Below are 15673 nucleotides of genomic sequence, written 5' to 3' on the forward strand. Positions count from 1 at the left end.
GGATCTTGAGATTGCTGCCTGCAGGCAAACACGCAGGCCAGCTGAGGCTGCGGAACGAGCACATCACCGACTGTCGTGAAAAGGAAGGTGTTCAAGATCGCTCGCAGCGGGCTGTAGAACGACGGATTCCCCTCGTAACCCGTATGCTTCGTGGCGCGCGGCCAAGAGCGCGTCAAGTGACGCCGAGCGAGGTCATCGCGATGGCACTTGCCTGATTGAACCGCCTTCCGTTTCTGCCACGCCTCCCAGTCTCTGGGAATTTACGCCCTACCCTTCATATAAGACTCGGGGGCACTCAGCGAGCACCGCCTGTGTATTTGCTAGCGACCGCCATGATCGAACGAAACCGCCTGAAACTGCTCATCCGTAGCTATGCGGCCGACTGGTATGTCGCTTGACACGGTACGTATACCAGAATGACAGGCGCTGACAGTACCGGCGCACTTGACAGGATCGTGACGATCTTCTTAGGGTGCGCGCTGTGATGTACGCTTGGTCGTGTGCACGATTTGACGAACGTTGGTACCGAAGACTTATATTCCTAGTTTTGGAAACCATACCGGGTTTCAAACGACAGTTCTCCCTCGAGGACCGAACGTACGTCTTATTCCTGACTAGGCACTCTCGAGACTGAAGGCATACATATCAGATTGTATCATCCGTAAGAAGCGTGCACTTGACATCTACGCATCCTCGTCTAATTACGAGACAGGTATGCTGTTCACGAACGAGTACCGGTATGCCCCCTCGCGTCCTGCCACGAAATGAGGTGACCAACTCCATGCTAGCCAATTGCATTGTACATGCTCTGCGGAGTTGCTCCGTTCGTCTTGCAGCTTATCCTGAATTATTTCACCGTGCGTTCCTGGTGGGACGTCCACAACAGCACGCTTGGGCGTAGGTCCTCTTATCCGATGTTTGACAACTGTCCACTTCATTTACGACGAATGCAGTGGTCCTGAGCCTTGCTCTAGCTGCGGCCATTACAGAATTCACCAAGGTCACCGTAGGCCGGCCCCGACCTGGTATATCCCATCACCCATCGCGCTAGTCTGGCTAGTCTTTACTCATCTGCGTCACAGACCTTATTTCTCGATGTATCCCTAGATCGGGCGCAGTTGACCCCACATACGGCCTATCCGATGCGAGCATCTGCACGCAGACGGATCACTACATGATGGAGGACGGGTGGAGAAGCTTCCCCAGTGGGCACTCAAGCTGTACGCTTCCCTGGCTCCGTTGGTGGCTCTCGAACTGACGCGACTACTATCATGCCCCGTCAGTGTCTTTTGCAGGACTGGGTTTCCTGGCGTTCTACGTTGCGGGCAAGCTCCACCTGTTCGACAAGAGGGGATGCGCCGTGAGCCTTGCACAACCTATGATTCGTAGACAGTTGACTCATGGGGCCACTCGTATGTAGCCAAAAGCGTGGGCCGCTCTTACACCGCTCTCTGCCGCGGCGTTGATCGCCATATCTCGTACCATGGACTATCGACGTGAGCGCGCTCCCCACTCACGCCCATCGCACACCGTTCCTGACCGCCCCCACCCCGCCAGACCACGCGACCGACGTGCTCACCGGCTCGCTCCTCGGGTTCGTCGCTGCCTACTTCTCCTACCGGCAATACTACCCCAGCCTCGCCTCCCCGTATGCCCACCGCCCGTACTCGCCGCGCATCCCACGCGAGGACCGCCTGCCCATGCACGCGCGCGAGGTGCAGCTTGCGGAGCAGTACACGGACACGGAGACCGAGAGGGAGCTCGCGGCGGAGACGATCAGGAGGGACGAGGAGGGGAGGGTGTTGTGGAAGGACGACGACGGGGCGGAGAGGGTGAGCTTGAGAGACAACGTGTCATGAGCGGAATCAAAGCGAGAAGTGTAAAGATATCGAACGGCGGACGTATTTATGGCATATTATTTATACTCACCTCGGGTTGAAGACGCGACGACATTCATTCCTCATCGCGACGCGATGACCACAGGCATCCCACAAGCAGATATGCAAGTCAAGTCAGATCTGATTCGCGGCCGGGGCATGATGACAACAAAACAACAACAAAAAGGTAAACGACACAAAGCATGGGGAGGCGAGCACCTCCCCGCCTCCTTCCGCGCGCGGCCCAAAGATCCAGTGGGCCGCGGATAACTTAACTCCACCCGGGTCCGTCGCGCTCACACGTCCACACGCTCTCCTTTCACCGGCCCTCACGCCGCGGCGGCCTTGCACTGCGTGTCCTGAGCGTCGCAGTCCGAGGCGGCGAACGCCCCGCCTGAGTTCGCGGCGTTGGCGCACTGGTTGTGCTGCACGTCGCACGAACGGCCGAGTGCCGCGGCGACGTTGACGAAGTCGTCGTTGTTCGCGACGACGAAGCCACGGCCGCCCGCGGTCACGGCGGGCGCCGCGATGCCGCCGAGCGCACCGGTGAAGGTCTGGAGGTTGCCGCCGGATGCAGCCGCAGCAGCGGTCGCCGTGGCCGCGCTGGGAAGGAGACGTCAGGTGCATGGCGGCGAATGCGAGTGTAGCGAACTTACGCAGAGGCGATAGCCACGTTGGACTTCGCGGCGCGAGCACTTGTAGCTGTAACCGTCACGGTGACTACGGCATCCCATATCAGTTCGCGGCCAGGAGATGAAATATGGGGACCACGACTACTCACCGACAGAGGCGCAGGTCGCAGCAGCATCGTTATTCGCAGCGGACGTCGCAGTTGCAGAACCGGAGCCAGAATCTGAGCCTGAGCCTTTGCCTGAGCTGGAGCCTGAGCCGGCGCTGGAACCAGAGCCAGAGCCACTGATACCGGCAACGGCAGCGTTGATCTCGTCGGCCGTAGCGTCATTCACCAGGAGGTTCTGTGTGAAGATGCATCCGAGCAGGTCGTTCGCGTCGTCGCAGGTGTTGCCAGCGGCGGTCGGATCACCGATCGTGCCCGGGGCGAACGTGCCAGACATCAGGGCAAGTGTGGGGTCGCCACCAACGGACGCGATCTGCTTCGCCAGCTCGAGCGTAATGGCTTTGTTCGTGGCAGCCGCGTTATCAGAGGCGGGGTCCTATGTACACTTGTCAGATGTGGTCACCGGTGCATTGCAAAGGTGAGACGGACCTGGTGCTGCGTGAGGGCTGCGACCTCGGGGTTCGTGGCAGTCTCGTTACAAATTACAGAGGCGGTACCAACGGCAGCGGTGTTGCGCTCGATAGCACGGAAGATCAAAGAGTACACCATGCCAGTGGTGTTGCCCGCGGCCTTTGCGTTCGTAAAGGCCTGGTCGGCAACGTCCTGCTGGAGACAGTCGAGGTTCTAGATGGATACATGAGCCTTCAAAGTCACTCCAGGTAAGTATAGTATCGCGCACCGTGACTGAGCCAGCACCGGCAGCAGCAGCAGCATTACCCAGAAGAGCGAAGACGGGGTCCTGAATGCCCTGAGGGTTGTTCAAATCAAGCATAGCCGCAACGGACTCGAGCACAATTGCGTGCGAGTGCTCTGATAGATCATCGTGAGCGCGAGACACAATCTATCCACGTCAATACTCACCCTGAGGCACCTCACGTTTGAACGGCAACGCCCACACAGTGGCAACAAGCGCAAGCGCAATGTACTTGGGGGACAACATGGCGAAGAAGAGTTATTGGAAAGGAGTTTGTTGTATCAGTCAATGAACGTTATTGAGGTCAAAATGAATGAAACGGCCGGCGACCTGCGAATCTACATGGGACACTAGGTTAGAACGCGAACGCGGATCCTTACAGCTGGGGCGACTCACCGAGTAACTTGAAATGCAAAGAAACCAGACTGGCTGGTGTACGAGAACACGCGACAATGGGGGGGATCATTGCTAAGCTCGACCTTTTTATCCTTGCCTCAACTCCGCGAAAGCCCGTGAGCGTCGGGCAGATTCCTCAATGATCTTCCCAAGATCTTCCTTGGGTGCTGCCAAGGTGCTGGATACTCGCAGCGTTGCGACGCCGACTATCAGATAGGACATCGAGGCACTCAGGCTCCAGAGCTCATTTCGTTGCTTGACGACCACGAGACCGTCACGAGTGCTCCCAAGTTGCAAGGCTCACTGCAGGCATATGTGAGGCTCTTGGCTCCACAGGGGTCGTGTATCTTTCGAGCTGCAGACCAAACGCCATATCCTCCTCCTCGCCATCTGAAAGAGCATATGGGTATGCCCTTCCGCGGGTCAGAGAAGACACGAAGGTCGGCGACAACAGTGATCGCGGGTGCGGAAGCGCCGGGCCCGACGATCGGCTTCAATTACCCACCGAAACCCAGCATCACATCATCGTCAACCGTCGCGGCAGCGGGACTGGCTGGGACTGGCACATGCCGACTTGAGTCCTGCATACTTACAAGTAGTACTTGAGTAGTACGCTTGCCCACTGCCCGCCACGCTTCCCACTGGCCGTATCTTCTGCCATGAGCATTGCCAGAGAGGGCAGAAACTACTTGCCACTCCGAGTCGAGGCTGGATGAGTACATATGGCTTACAGCACTTGTCATGATCGGGGTCCGATTGTCAGAACTTATGCCGAGTAGGAGAGGCCAGCGTCCTTGAGAAAGATGTGGGAAGTACTCTTGTCATGCCGCCTGCGTCTGCGGGTCTCTTCGGTGCTCTCATGCGGAGGTTATAACCAGTCAAAAGCGTCTACCGGGATTACAGCTGTGCACGTACTTACATGTATGATACAAGCGAGATGCTACAATTAATGTCCTCGACGTGGTCATCGCCCTGCAACAAGAAGGCCCCGAAGGTCCTCACTCAATACTGGTCGTTTCGGTGCGGCCTTGGCATCGGTTTTCTCATTCGTTGTCCCGCTGGCAGCAGTGCGCCGTCGAACGTTACCGTTGCTTCGTGACTCGTCGTCCGCCGCGCGGCGATCCATGTCTGCCACCAGCTGTGCGAAGGAAAGGAAGAGGACTTCCGCCTGAGCGAGGGTGCTGTCGAGCTCGATAGTCATGCTGAGCTCGTTACAGTACTGGTAACATCCAAACTAATCAGCACGCTTATGGACCACCTTTCTGACGGGCAACCTACCTTCAGGATTTCGTCAAACTAGTAGTATATAACATGGGCGTCAACATAATTCACGAGCAACTCGATAAGACACATACTTCGACAAGGTATCGCAGTATGACGTCTCTGTGAGACTCGAGAAGCGCCAATGCTACGAAAAGAACGAAGCTGTTGCTGTAGTAGTCTGTCCAGAGTACTTCCCACAGGCGCAGAACGTCTTCGAACGCGAATTCACGCTTGAAGTGAATCAGTATCCACCTGAACGGTCCCGTGAGCGCCCATCTCATCTTAATTGAAAACAGCAGCTCACCGAAAACAGAAGAACAGATTGAGCGCCTCAGTTTTCTCTGCAAGGCCGTTCAGGCGTGTTCGGTTGTTACGGATCATCCGACTCACCGAAGTGACGATAGAGCTCCGGGTCCATGACAGAAATTAATTGTTGTAGTGTAGACAACTGCTCCCGCATCCCGCTCTGATCTCGAAGGAAGTTCTGCTTCTGTGAACAAGGACGAACACCGGAACGCGGTCAGTGCATGTCAGCGCAGGCAAGTCGTCATACCGACCATGCGATCCATTATCTCCACGAAGCACCAGAACGTGAGCTCCTCGTCGCCCTCCATAACGACAAAGACCGGTGCGCAAAGGTCCGACATCCCTTGTACATACCCTTCACAGTAATGTGAGTTGGATCAGGCAGATCATAGATAGTGACACTACACTTACCAAGCTCTTTCTCGTAGAAGTTGTACGTGAGCAAAATGGTCCCCAGGCGCTCAATGTGCTCGTTCGTTGGTGCTTGCGCCCCAATATCGTACAATTGCGGGGATATAGTCGAGTAGCGCATATGCGTGCCTTTCTCGTCGTCCGTGCTTTCATCCGGCGGGCCAGCAAACATGGGTTGTGCACGATCTGTTCGACGACAGTCGACGTCAATCCTATGCCGTTCCTAGTCTGCAGTATGAGAACGTCGCAATGCCCTGTAGGTAGAGAATCGTTGGCCTACCTCGATCACGTCTGCGCGGTCGAAGACCTCCGGGACACCCCACCACTCATTCTTGATTCTGTGGTATTGTACTCTGCAAGACCCGTGTTAGTATTGCGCATGGATATCGCTATCGCTACCAACCTTCGCTCCTCCCAGAGCCGCCTTCGTTCGGCCTCCGTGACATCCCACCGGAAGACTCCCAACAAGAAGGGCCATATCTCCTTCCTCAACGTACCCTTCGGACTAATCCCTCTCCGGAAGACCTCGCGTTTCATCTCCTCGATGCGAATTTTCGGCCTGCCCTCCGCGTCAAACCAGCTCGTCCACATCTTCCCGTCCACAGGAAGCTTGGGCTCCCTCGACGACTTCGGCACGGGCAGGTTCGCCGTAGACTGCAAGAGCTCAAAGACGCCCAGATCAGACGACTCCTCTTCCATCTCCGACGAGGACAACGTCTGCGCCTCCCGCCTCCGCGAGCGCTCGCCCTCCTCCGCGACGATGCGCGCCCAGCGCGCCAGGTAGACCCGCGCGCTCTCGAACTCGCCCACGCCGCCCTTCTCGACCCAGCTCCCCCATTCCCACTCGCCGTTCGCGTTGACGAGGCTCTTGACGGGGTCGGGCAAGTGCGGGACAATCGGCTTAGCGAGCGGGTGAGAGAGGATTTGCTGTGCAGCGTGGGCGGCGTGGCGGGTGATGTGCGAGAAGGACTGTAAAAGCGCCATGCGCGCTTGTAAAGAGGACGCGGTGGGTGAGGAGGGTGACGGAAGGGAGCGATGCAGGATTGAAGAACGAGCAGAGTACGGATTAGGAGAGGAGACGGGCCGTGGGCGGCGATGAGCGGGGACCGGTGAGTGAGAGTTGCCGTAGGATGACTGAGCGAGGATGTCGTCGACGGCTGTGTCCGAGAACAGTTGCGTCGAGTGGGTCTCCATGTCTTCGCGAGACGGATCTACCAAGTGCAGAGTCGGCTCGATATTCGAACGCATGATATTCGCGTAGTGACGCATGCGGCTCAATAAGTCGTCTCCACCCCAGGACACACCCGACTTCGGAGCAGGTGTCGCCTCTGACGGCGCTGGAGGATACGTGGAGGTGCTGGGCTGGTTCTCGGTCGGAGACTTCGCGGCCATGGTGAACGAACGGGACTCGTCATCATGGAAATAGAGCGTAGGAAGCGTAGACCCATTGATGAGGTTGATTGAGATAGATCCATCTGTTCTAAAGGTTAGGCAGACAACAAGTCAGATGTGGCGCGGGTATACGCACGCCAAGAAGACAAAGAGGGGGAATGCACGATTAGGGAATATATCGAGGTAATCGGCACAGAGAACGCGTATGACTCTGGACGGGTTGGGAGGTCGATCAAAACAGCATCTACACAAGGAGAAGGTTGAGCAAGTGTGGTGCGGAAAGGCCGGTGTGTACACACCTTCATCCTCATCGTCCACGCCGGTACTGTCCTCGATCTTGGTGAACTTGTCCCACTCGCTCTGGCCCTTCTCATATAACAAGGTTTCTGGTATCCAAGCAAGAAGGTAGCTCGGATTTACTGCTTCCTGGCCATTCAATGAGATATTGTCCTCGCGGCACAGAGAATGCACAGACCCGCTTGACAAGCGCGACGAACCCTGCGATGTTGTCTCTAGCGTACGCCGTGGGATTCACATAGACTTTGGATTTGCTGTAGATCAGACGATGTTTGCTGTCGTCAGGAGTGCTAGGACTCTGCACCCCAGGGCTATTCGGAGGCTCGTGCTTAATCTCAACCATGGAGTCGACCTGTTGTGATCAGTACGTCTAAGCGAGGAGTAACGTGCGTAAATGGCCAATACGGACAGAGAGGGTGGATAGAGAACCGTCGAAGGAGACTGGTTGAGGACCACCGCCCATGAAGGCTTTGTTCGAGCTTATGTGCTACTAGGAGTGTTCGCGCTGTGCGCTGCGTACGCAGTTGCCGCGCAGCTTCGCGGCCGCGGGTCTAGATGACCGTAGGATAAGCTAGTGTTCCGCAATGGTACGTGGTAGTTCAATTGCAAGCAGAATGGGCGAGCTAGCAAACAGCGCCGCGAGTGCAGAGCAGGGACGTGAGGACCCTTTCTAAGTCGTAGTACTCCTGCGCAACGGCAGCCTTGCTATTGAGCGCACCGGGCGTCTAAAGAGGTAGGGGCGCGTCACCTCACATGACTCAGAATCACGGGGTTCTTCGTCCCTCCTGCCCTTTTAGGGAAGGAGGACAAATGAAGCCAAGCAGGAAGTGGCAACTGTACAGCTCGTAACTCTAATTTTACCGTTCATCGTCGCGCACACCCGCCGTACCGTTCAGCCCAGCCGACGCGCCGCAACTCAAGATGGAAAACGACCAGGTCCGTTGTAGCTTTCCGAACGGCTGGATCCATTGTTCTAACGGAGTCCGCATCGAATAGGGTGTTCTCGTCGATCTCTACGTCCCCCGCAAGTGCGCGGCGACCAGTGAGTTCATACACCGTTCTAAAGTGTTCTGTGTAGCCTAACTGGCATTTCTCTAGACCGACTTATTACTGCCAAGGACCATGCGTCCGTGCAGCTCACGATCTGCGACGTCGACCAGGACGGCCGGGCTCTCCAGACTGGCACGACCTTCGCCTTGTGCGGCCAGGTCCGCGCAATGGGCGAGAGCGACGACTCGCTGAATCGATTGGCGACGAAGGCGGGCCGTGCGTATTTACCAACTCACTTCCCTTGTCCTTGTGCTAATATAGCTTGCAGTCCTCCGGAATGCCTGGTCATACCAAAAGTAGACTCCATATGCGTCGCACTTACATCGCTGTATCATTGTTCTGTTCTTCGGTCACGAATCTCATTCCGCTACACGGTGTACACCATCACCATCTCGGAGTGCTTGTTCGCAATGGCCGCTCAAGCCATCAAATCCGAGAATGTGTTGTCGCCGGCGAACATGTCACAGCAATGAAGTTGCCTGTACAGACCGGCAAGCGACGACGAGTCGACTACAAGATGTGCTGCATGTTAGTCCCTACATCCCAGTCCTGACTGTCCCCAGGGTCCAGTGCGCTTGGATCTCTGTACCTCCTGTTAGCACCGCGGTTGCGGATGCGGGGTAGTCCTTCATTCACTAAGTTACAAGGAAGCAGGCTCGTTTCTTTAGACTGTTCGTCGAGTACTTTGCGCGCTCTGCTTGTTCGTAAGTACGCCTAATGCATAATCCGCGGAGCTGGTGGTCCAAGAAGTGGCAGACGCGTCGGCTGGTTGAGTCACGGGCCGAGCAAGGAGATCTCATCATGATCAGAGCCGCGAGCGTTCCCCAGACCGTCGCGGACATGCAATGGCAACTCTGACAACCAACTCATCTCACGCACTCTGACACCATCCGCCTTCACCGCCATGGCTCCCATCCGCGACCAGCCTGCACGCACCGTCGAACATGATTTGGGGTTGGTTGGATCTGTCTGGAAACGTCGTGGCGTTCATGCCTAACTTCGCAGGGAGCATTTCACACAACGCGGCGGTGAACCTGCCGGCGCACCGACCACGGATACGACCAAGCCCAAGACGTCGCCGCATCTCCCGGACCTCGACCTGCCTCAGTCGGATTTCGACCTCACGACCACGTTCGAGTCGATTCTGTCCGAGCCGCAGTCGCGCGACGAGCCAGCCGAGTAAGTCTCAGCGACCAACGCGTCTCGTCCACCTGGATTGACACGGGCGGTTCATAGGATGCAGATCGTGCAGAAGCGCGCGAGCAACGTCCTCAAGCTCACGCAGGAGAACGAAAAGTTGCAGGCAGAGTTGCGTGCGATGACGGCGCGGCTGGAAGCAGCTGAGCGCAGGCAGCAGGAGCTGGCGCAGAGAGCCGCGCGCGAGCAGGAAAGGAATCCCCCTTCGTCATGACCACACCCCCAACGTTGGTCCCCCGTCTTTGCCGCTGCTGCAGCGCATTGAATCCACCGCTCCATACCCCCATCCGGCGCGTTCCCTCGGATGCCTTTTCGCTTCTCACAGTGGTAATTGTACGTTACGGAAGTCTACGAGTATAGTTTGGCACACTTGCATGAATCGTCTGGTCTTTGAACAAAGTTGGAGTTCCCTTGTAATCCGAGCTAGCCTGTGTGCCGAGCCCAGAAGACTGTTGTGCACGAATCCCGGAGCTGAGACAGTGGGGACACGAGTGCACGCTGCCCACCCGCATCGCACGCGTCCCATGCTCAGCTCCAGGCGCGAGTGGATCGCCCGTCGACGTACAGACCACTCCGTCCCCATCATCCCTGAATCTTATCTCCATCATCTGGGCATATAAGCTACCACACCAACCTCCACCACAGGCGCGGGCTGCTCCTTTGCTTCCTGCTCTCATCTCCATTTCGCCGCCTCCCCTCAGACTCAACGAACCGCGACCAACATGGCTTCCCGTCGCCCCTCTGCCGCCATCCTCGACTCCCCGGTCATTGGCAGCCGGCGACCCTCCATCCTGGAGAGGAGGCAGTCCGAGATGTCCTCCCGCCGCCCTTCAATTGACCCGTCGAGGCTGATGCCCATGGACAAGTTCAGTATGCGTTCCCTCGCCGATCCTTGATCTCTGCTATTCGAAATGATTGCTACCGAGGGCACGGGCGATCGCCGTTCACCTCGTTGCGGGACTTTTGATTTGCCCTGCCACTCCCGTTTGCGATCCAGAGAAGCGATCTTAGACTGTTCCTACCATTCAGACTCGGGATGTCTGTATTGACATTGATCTCTCGCATTGCAGGACATCGCATCTCGCCGGCCCCGATGACTTCAACGTCCTTTTCGTCGGAGCGGGGAACATCATGTTCGGTGCGCACACCTCCCTCTCGATAGCATCGCTTATTCAGACAGCTAACACTTCATGCAGGCTCTGATGAAGGCCCCTGGAACCACTCCTTCCGCTTCGAACAGTTGGTCGACTCACCGAACTAGCCGTAGCGTGACGCTCACCCGCATCCTCGCAGCAAACTCGGCCCGCGCCTCAAGGTCGTCGCGCTGATCGACCCCGCCATCGACCGCGCGACGGCGGTCCTCCAGAAGAAGTGCGACACGTTCGTGCGCTCCGCGTACGAGCACACCCGCGTCTTCAAGACGCTCGATGACTTCGTCAAGAACATGACCCGCAAGGACATGCCCCGCGCGGTCGTCATCGGCAGCCCGCCCATGTTCCGCGGGACCACCCAGTCCGGGCGCGACATTGAGCTTCAGGTGCTCAAGCACTTCCCCGGCGTCGCGCTCTTTGTGGAGAAACCGGTTGCAACGGGTCCGTCGAGCGAGATTGAGGAGGCGTTCAAGGTCTCAAAGGCTATCACCGATAGCCAGACGGTCTGCTCCGTTGGGTGCGTCTCGCGCAGACGGTCTCTCACGAAACAGAGTATACTGACTTCCACAATGTCGGCGTTGGTAGCTACATGTTGAGGTATTTGAAGGCCGTACAGATGATGAAGCAGATCATCGAGGAGAACAATTTGACCGTCATGGCCACCATCGCGCGCTATGCCTGCGCGTACGAAGCCATCGCCAAGCCGGACTGGTGGGACAAGTCCAAGAGGTATGTCTAACCCTGGCAGTCTCGGACTCGCTCTCTGACCGTCTTTGTAGCGCTGGCCCCATCGTCGAGCAGGGCACGCACTTCTGCGACCTGTCGCGCTACTTCGGCGGAGATGTCGACATGTCGACCGTCCAGGCGCACTCGCTCGAGTGGGACGAGAACGCCGGCCACCTCTCGAAAATGGTCGTCGACGAGACCGCGATCCCGCCTGAGAACCGCATCCCCCGTGTCACATCCGCAACCTGGTGCGTCCCCCTCACACCAGCTGGCCCCGCACATACGAGGCTGACTGGGCTGCACTTTGTAGGAAATACGAGAGCGGTGCTGTAGGCAGCTTCACTCACCTGGTCGCGCTCCAGGGCCACGACTACAGCTGCGAGCTCGAAGTCTACGCGGACGGGTACCAGCTCAAGTAAGTTGGGATACGTTCATATCTACGTCGACCTCGTCGTTGACAGTATTCCGTGAAGGCTCGTCAACCCATACGTGCAGCCGGTTCTGTACATCCGCAAGCCGGGCAGCGACCACGAAGAGTCGCATCGTTTCCCCGACGACGACCCATTCTTCTCCGAGGTGCGTTCCTCACAGTCGAGTGTACAATGTTCTGCATCTCATCGGCTATGAACGCCAATCTAGATCTCCGTGTTGATCGACAACGTCGAGGACATTGAGGAGGACCCGGAGACTTCGACGATCCTGAGCACCTTCGAGGGTACGTCCAGTCGTCCCGTAGTGTTGTTCTTGCCATTGACCGCTTTTGTATCCTGCAGATGCTTGCAGGACGTACCAGCTCACCTGGGCCATCCGTGAGTCGACGGAGCACAATCGCAAGCCGAAGCCGCAGTGAAGGGAGAAGGGAATGGAGCATGCATAACTGATCTCTGAATACAAATACCGTAAAAAGCGTGTAGATGGTGGCAAGGTGCTGCCGTGTAACTGATGTACTGTCATGAGAACAATAGACGTTATCTCTGAACTGACATCCGACTCGACCTGGACCAACAGCTGAAGGACGTAGAAGGAAGCTACGATGAAGCGACAGGAGACCCAGAGTGTGCCTGTGCTTGTCGTTTGTGGTTCGGCTCGTCTTCTTTACTATCCGCGTTCCCTTCAAGGTTTTCTTGTTCATCGGGTGTTCGTTTGCGTTTCCTTTCCAGTTTGGCCTTTTCTTGCTTCGCCTCTGCTTCCCATTCTCCTTGCAGGTGCGCCTTCAGGAGCGGCATGGTCTTGAATTCCCTGTTGCACTTCCAGCACTCGAGTTGCTCCTTCAGCAGAGGCTCATATTGGCTCGGCTTGAGTTGCGACATCTGCATGAAAGTCAGCGGGGCACCTCAGTGCTATTACAGTATCTTGAGCAGGCAGGCATGTTGCCTTGCCAATCCTCGTGGTGGTGATAGGGTTTGGAGGGACCACTTACCGTGGCAAAGTAAGACGGCTCGGCCTCCAACCATTCTTGGACAACCGAAAGTGGTACGAAGAACCCGCGTTTTGGATGGAAGGAGTTGTAATGCTTCTTGTTCTTCATGGAAGGCGAACAGAGATCCGCGGAGAGGACATGCAAGTGTATGTGCCTGGAGAACTCAGTGTCAGTACGAGCACGGTTTGGGTGTCGCGCTCGTCCGGAGACGGAGACTTACTCCATGGAAGGCACTGCGTGAAAGCCCATCCAGACGTCCCACTTGCAGTGATACCGCGTCATCATCTCGTCCTCAATCATCGACCGCACCTGCTTTGCGTCCTCCGCAAGCCATCCGATCACTTCCTTTGCTCGAGACTTGTCCCCTTTGAGGACGCTTTTGAAGCTGGAGAGGTCCGAGGCGGTCAAAGGCGGAATGACGCGTGGAAGGACGAGGAAATGAAAGATCGACTTCGGATACGCGTCGAAGATTGTGAGCGTGTGCTCCGTGTGGGTGAGCAATATTGAAGGCGGGAGCGACCCTGGGTCCGCGCGTCGCGCGTAGCTGCGAAGGATGGTGAGGCTCGGAGGCGGCATGGTGGCTGAGTTCAAGACACGGTCGACCGTCGACGCGTCGCGTCGCGTCTGCGATGCTCAGGCGATCACGAGCCCCGCGCGCGCTGGTCCGGAGAGGCAGAACTCCCGTGTCCCGCGAAATCTCATGCACACTTGTCCATCGTGCGATGCTGCTCCCCAGCGTGAGCGTGTTCCCAGCCACAGGCTCTAGCCTCGCGACTTAGGGGGATGGTATCGTCTTTCACGCGGTCATCCATTTGCATTCATCGAAGGTACGACGGCAGTGGGTGCTTCCATCATACGGTTGCTGAAGACTCTTACGTTTAGAAGGTATGATCTAATGTTGTCTGCGACGTCTCTTGCGTTTCCGACACCGACTTGGATAGTATTGCAAACGCTGCAGCCATGGCTCGACCCTTCCATCCGCGTCCAGCCATACTTCCAGGTCGATTGTGCCCGCATACACCGAGGCAGCTGGTACCTATAGATGATACGGCGGATTGGGGGGCCTCGCCGGCTCTCCCGTCTCGACCGCGAACATTCTCTGATGCGTCCTGGGTACTCTCAACGCACATTGTCCCTGCTGCGCTGCCACGGACTACACCAGACATACCGCCAGTCATATTGCCTGCATGGACTGCAGACAAGGGGAAGTGGAAAGAGGCGGTACAGAAGACGGCAGACGAGATCGTGGGCGTACGGTACAAGCAGTGGAACGGCGAGTTGAAGGAGCCTGGGAGCCGCAAACCGCTCTGGGTGTGTCTTAACCGGTACAGGAGAAGAAATCTCTCGCAGGAGGAAGAGGCCAAGGGTGTCACACTTCTGTTCACGCATGCCAACGGGTTCCCCAAGGAGGTGTGGGCCATGATTTGCGTACTGCAAACAGCATTCTTACACGCTTCTGCCTGCTGCAGATCTGGGAGCCTGCCCTCCTTGGTCTACTTGAGCAGCGCAAAGCATCTCATTCGAGCTACCAGATTGCAGAGGTGTGGGCATGGGAGGCGGTCAACCATGGTGACTCCTATCTCGTGAATGAAAAGAATTTGGGTGGAATCTGTGAGTTTGTCCGGACGGCTCTCGTCGTGCGCAGTTCTGACTTCGGACAGACGATTGGCAGGACAATTCCCGAGACGTATTGCAGTTCCTACTGCGTTACCTACCCTCGCGCGCATCGTCCTCCGAGCTTCCAACGCACCTTCCTCGATTGTCTGACAGCATTGCCCATGAACGACGCTCGCGTGGGTTCTCCGAGCGGACAATGGTTGGTGTTGGCCACTCGCTCGGTGGGGGTACTCTGTAAGCTCATCTGCCTTCTCCATCATCACCCGACCTAATGGTGCTCGTGGATTGTATAGCGCCCGCGCCGCCATCGCAGAACAAGCCCTCTTCACCTCGCTCGTTCTCGTGGACCCTATCATCCGTCCCTACCCAAGCAAGGGCCCACTGCTCGGAGCTGCGACCATGAAACTTACCATTGGTGCGATCCAACGCCAGAGTCGCTGGGCGTCCCGGTACGTCCATGTGTATGAGACTCAGCACGCGGTACCTGACAGACCGCCGAAGTCGGGAAGCGAAGGAAAAGTTCTTGTCGTCACCGTTCTTTGCCGCGTGGCACCCTGATGTGCTCGACATCTACGTCGAGTGCGGGCTGACCGAGGATCCCAACGGCGGCGTGACGCTCAAGATGCCCGGCATCCATGTGCGCATCACATCATCCCGCCCTCACCCGTCGAAACTCTGACCCCTCGCCCAGGAAGCGCTCACCTTCACGGAGGTGATGACGACGTACGACACATGGGACCTCATCGACACGCTTGACCCGCGCATCCCACTGCAGTGGGTTCTCCCGGGGAAGGACGTAGAGAAGTCAGCGCAATTTCTCGCTCCTGTTCCGTATGTCGGCGCTGACGGCCGCCGCAGCGACGGCGGGGTCCGCGCACAAACCGCGTGGCGGAGGCCAGAGAACGCGAACAACGTGATCATACGGGAGGCGGGTCACTTGATCGCGCAGGAGGCCCCCTTGCAGCTTGGTGAGTAGATGGACTCATGCTCTTGCGTTGGCGAAGCGGGATAGAACTGATTTTGGGGTTTGGGACAGCTGAAGAAGTGGATGCGTTTTTGCAGCACCAGTATGGTTCGGTC

General features: G+C 57.2%; 8 protein-coding genes across 8 annotated transcripts; 5 read left to right on the forward strand and 3 right to left on the reverse strand.

Moving 5' to 3' along the window:
- Positions 1–72: 72 nt before the first annotated feature.
- Positions 73–1928, forward strand: B0H18DRAFT_1006708 (phosphatidic acid phosphatase type 2/haloperoxidase). Its single transcript, XM_048028674.1, has 11 exons — positions 73–385; positions 452–472; positions 532–597; positions 650–661; positions 713–737; positions 789–897; positions 954–1025; positions 1083–1220; positions 1284–1360; positions 1421–1496; positions 1558–1928. Exons 1-11 carry the CDS (start codon positions 333–335, stop codon positions 1857–1859), a joined length of 951 nt encoding a protein of 316 aa, XP_047893496.1. The 5' UTR covers positions 73–332; the 3' UTR covers positions 1860–1928.
- Positions 1929–2001: 73 nt separating this feature from the next.
- Positions 2002–4012, reverse strand: B0H18DRAFT_1211160 (uncharacterized protein). The gene is made up of 7 exons (XM_048036408.1): positions 3764–4012; positions 3535–3705; positions 3353–3483; positions 3103–3297; positions 2659–3049; positions 2534–2597; positions 2002–2480 (listed from the first exon to the last, which is right to left on the reverse strand). The coding sequence occupies exons 2-7, from the start codon at positions 3611–3613 to the stop codon at positions 2207–2209; spliced, it is 1134 nt and encodes a 377-aa protein (XP_047893497.1). The 5' UTR covers positions 3614–3705; positions 3764–4012; the 3' UTR covers positions 2002–2206.
- A 715-nt stretch (positions 4013–4727) lies between these two features.
- Positions 4728–7775, reverse strand: B0H18DRAFT_876576 (rab-GTPase-TBC domain-containing protein; the record flags this gene model as incomplete). Its single annotated transcript, XM_048040496.1, has 12 exons — positions 4728–4982; positions 5042–5059; positions 5119–5278; positions 5331–5367; positions 5417–5516; positions 5584–5687; positions 5744–5966; positions 6024–6096; positions 6147–7218; positions 7272–7379; positions 7435–7561; positions 7611–7775. 12 exons carry the CDS (start codon positions 7773–7775, stop codon positions 4728–4730), a joined length of 2442 nt encoding a protein of 813 aa, XP_047893498.1.
- A 486-nt stretch (positions 7776–8261) lies between these two features.
- Positions 8262–9195, forward strand: B0H18DRAFT_1006720 (40S ribosomal protein S21). Its single transcript, XM_048028675.1, has 4 exons — positions 8262–8368; positions 8429–8474; positions 8531–8698; positions 8751–9195. Exons 1-4 carry the CDS (start codon positions 8354–8356, stop codon positions 8780–8782), a joined length of 261 nt encoding a protein of 86 aa, XP_047893499.1. The 5' UTR covers positions 8262–8353; the 3' UTR covers positions 8783–9195.
- Positions 9196–9200: 5 nt separating this feature from the next.
- B0H18DRAFT_1006723 (uncharacterized protein) lies at positions 9201–10097 on the forward strand. The gene is made up of 3 exons (XM_048028676.1): positions 9201–9436; positions 9488–9661; positions 9719–10097. The coding sequence occupies exons 1-3, from the start codon at positions 9387–9389 to the stop codon at positions 9891–9893; spliced, it is 399 nt and encodes a 132-aa protein (XP_047893500.1). The 5' UTR covers positions 9201–9386; the 3' UTR covers positions 9894–10097.
- Positions 10098–10185: 88 nt separating this feature from the next.
- On the forward strand, positions 10186–12542 carry B0H18DRAFT_1006724 (putative oxidoreductase C terminal-domain-containing protein). The gene is made up of 10 exons (XM_048028677.1): positions 10186–10544; positions 10750–10817; positions 10876–10918; positions 10973–11347; positions 11416–11559; positions 11610–11804; positions 11867–11971; positions 12030–12132; positions 12196–12271; positions 12330–12542. Exons 1-10 carry the CDS (start codon positions 10402–10404, stop codon positions 12404–12406), a joined length of 1329 nt encoding a protein of 442 aa, XP_047893501.1. The 5' UTR covers positions 10186–10401; the 3' UTR covers positions 12407–12542.
- B0H18DRAFT_1006727 (HIT-like domain-containing protein) lies at positions 12543–13566 on the reverse strand. Its single transcript, XM_048028678.1, has 3 exons — positions 13197–13566; positions 12977–13130; positions 12543–12866 (listed from the first exon to the last, which is right to left on the reverse strand). Exons 1-3 carry the CDS (start codon positions 13550–13552, stop codon positions 12585–12587), a joined length of 792 nt encoding a protein of 263 aa, XP_047893502.1. The 5' UTR covers positions 13553–13566; the 3' UTR covers positions 12543–12584.
- Positions 13567–13936: 370 nt separating this feature from the next.
- B0H18DRAFT_876563 (Alpha/beta hydrolase family-domain-containing protein) lies at positions 13937–15569 on the forward strand (the record flags this gene model as incomplete). The annotated part of the gene is made up of 6 exons (XM_048040495.1): positions 13937–14386; positions 14446–14587; positions 14638–14827; positions 14887–15042; positions 15095–15230; positions 15285–15569. 6 exons carry the CDS (start codon positions 13937–13939, stop codon positions 15567–15569), a joined length of 1359 nt encoding a protein of 452 aa, XP_047893503.1.
- Positions 15570–15673: the final 104 nt, after the last annotated feature.

The sequence above is a fragment of the Fomitopsis serialis genome, assembly GCF_022376445.1.
Source record: "Fomitopsis serialis strain Sig1Antser10 chromosome Unknown B0H18scaffold_32, whole genome shotgun sequence".
In the NCBI taxonomy this organism is placed as follows: domain Eukaryota; kingdom Fungi; phylum Basidiomycota; class Agaricomycetes; order Polyporales; family Fomitopsidaceae; genus Fomitopsis; species Fomitopsis serialis.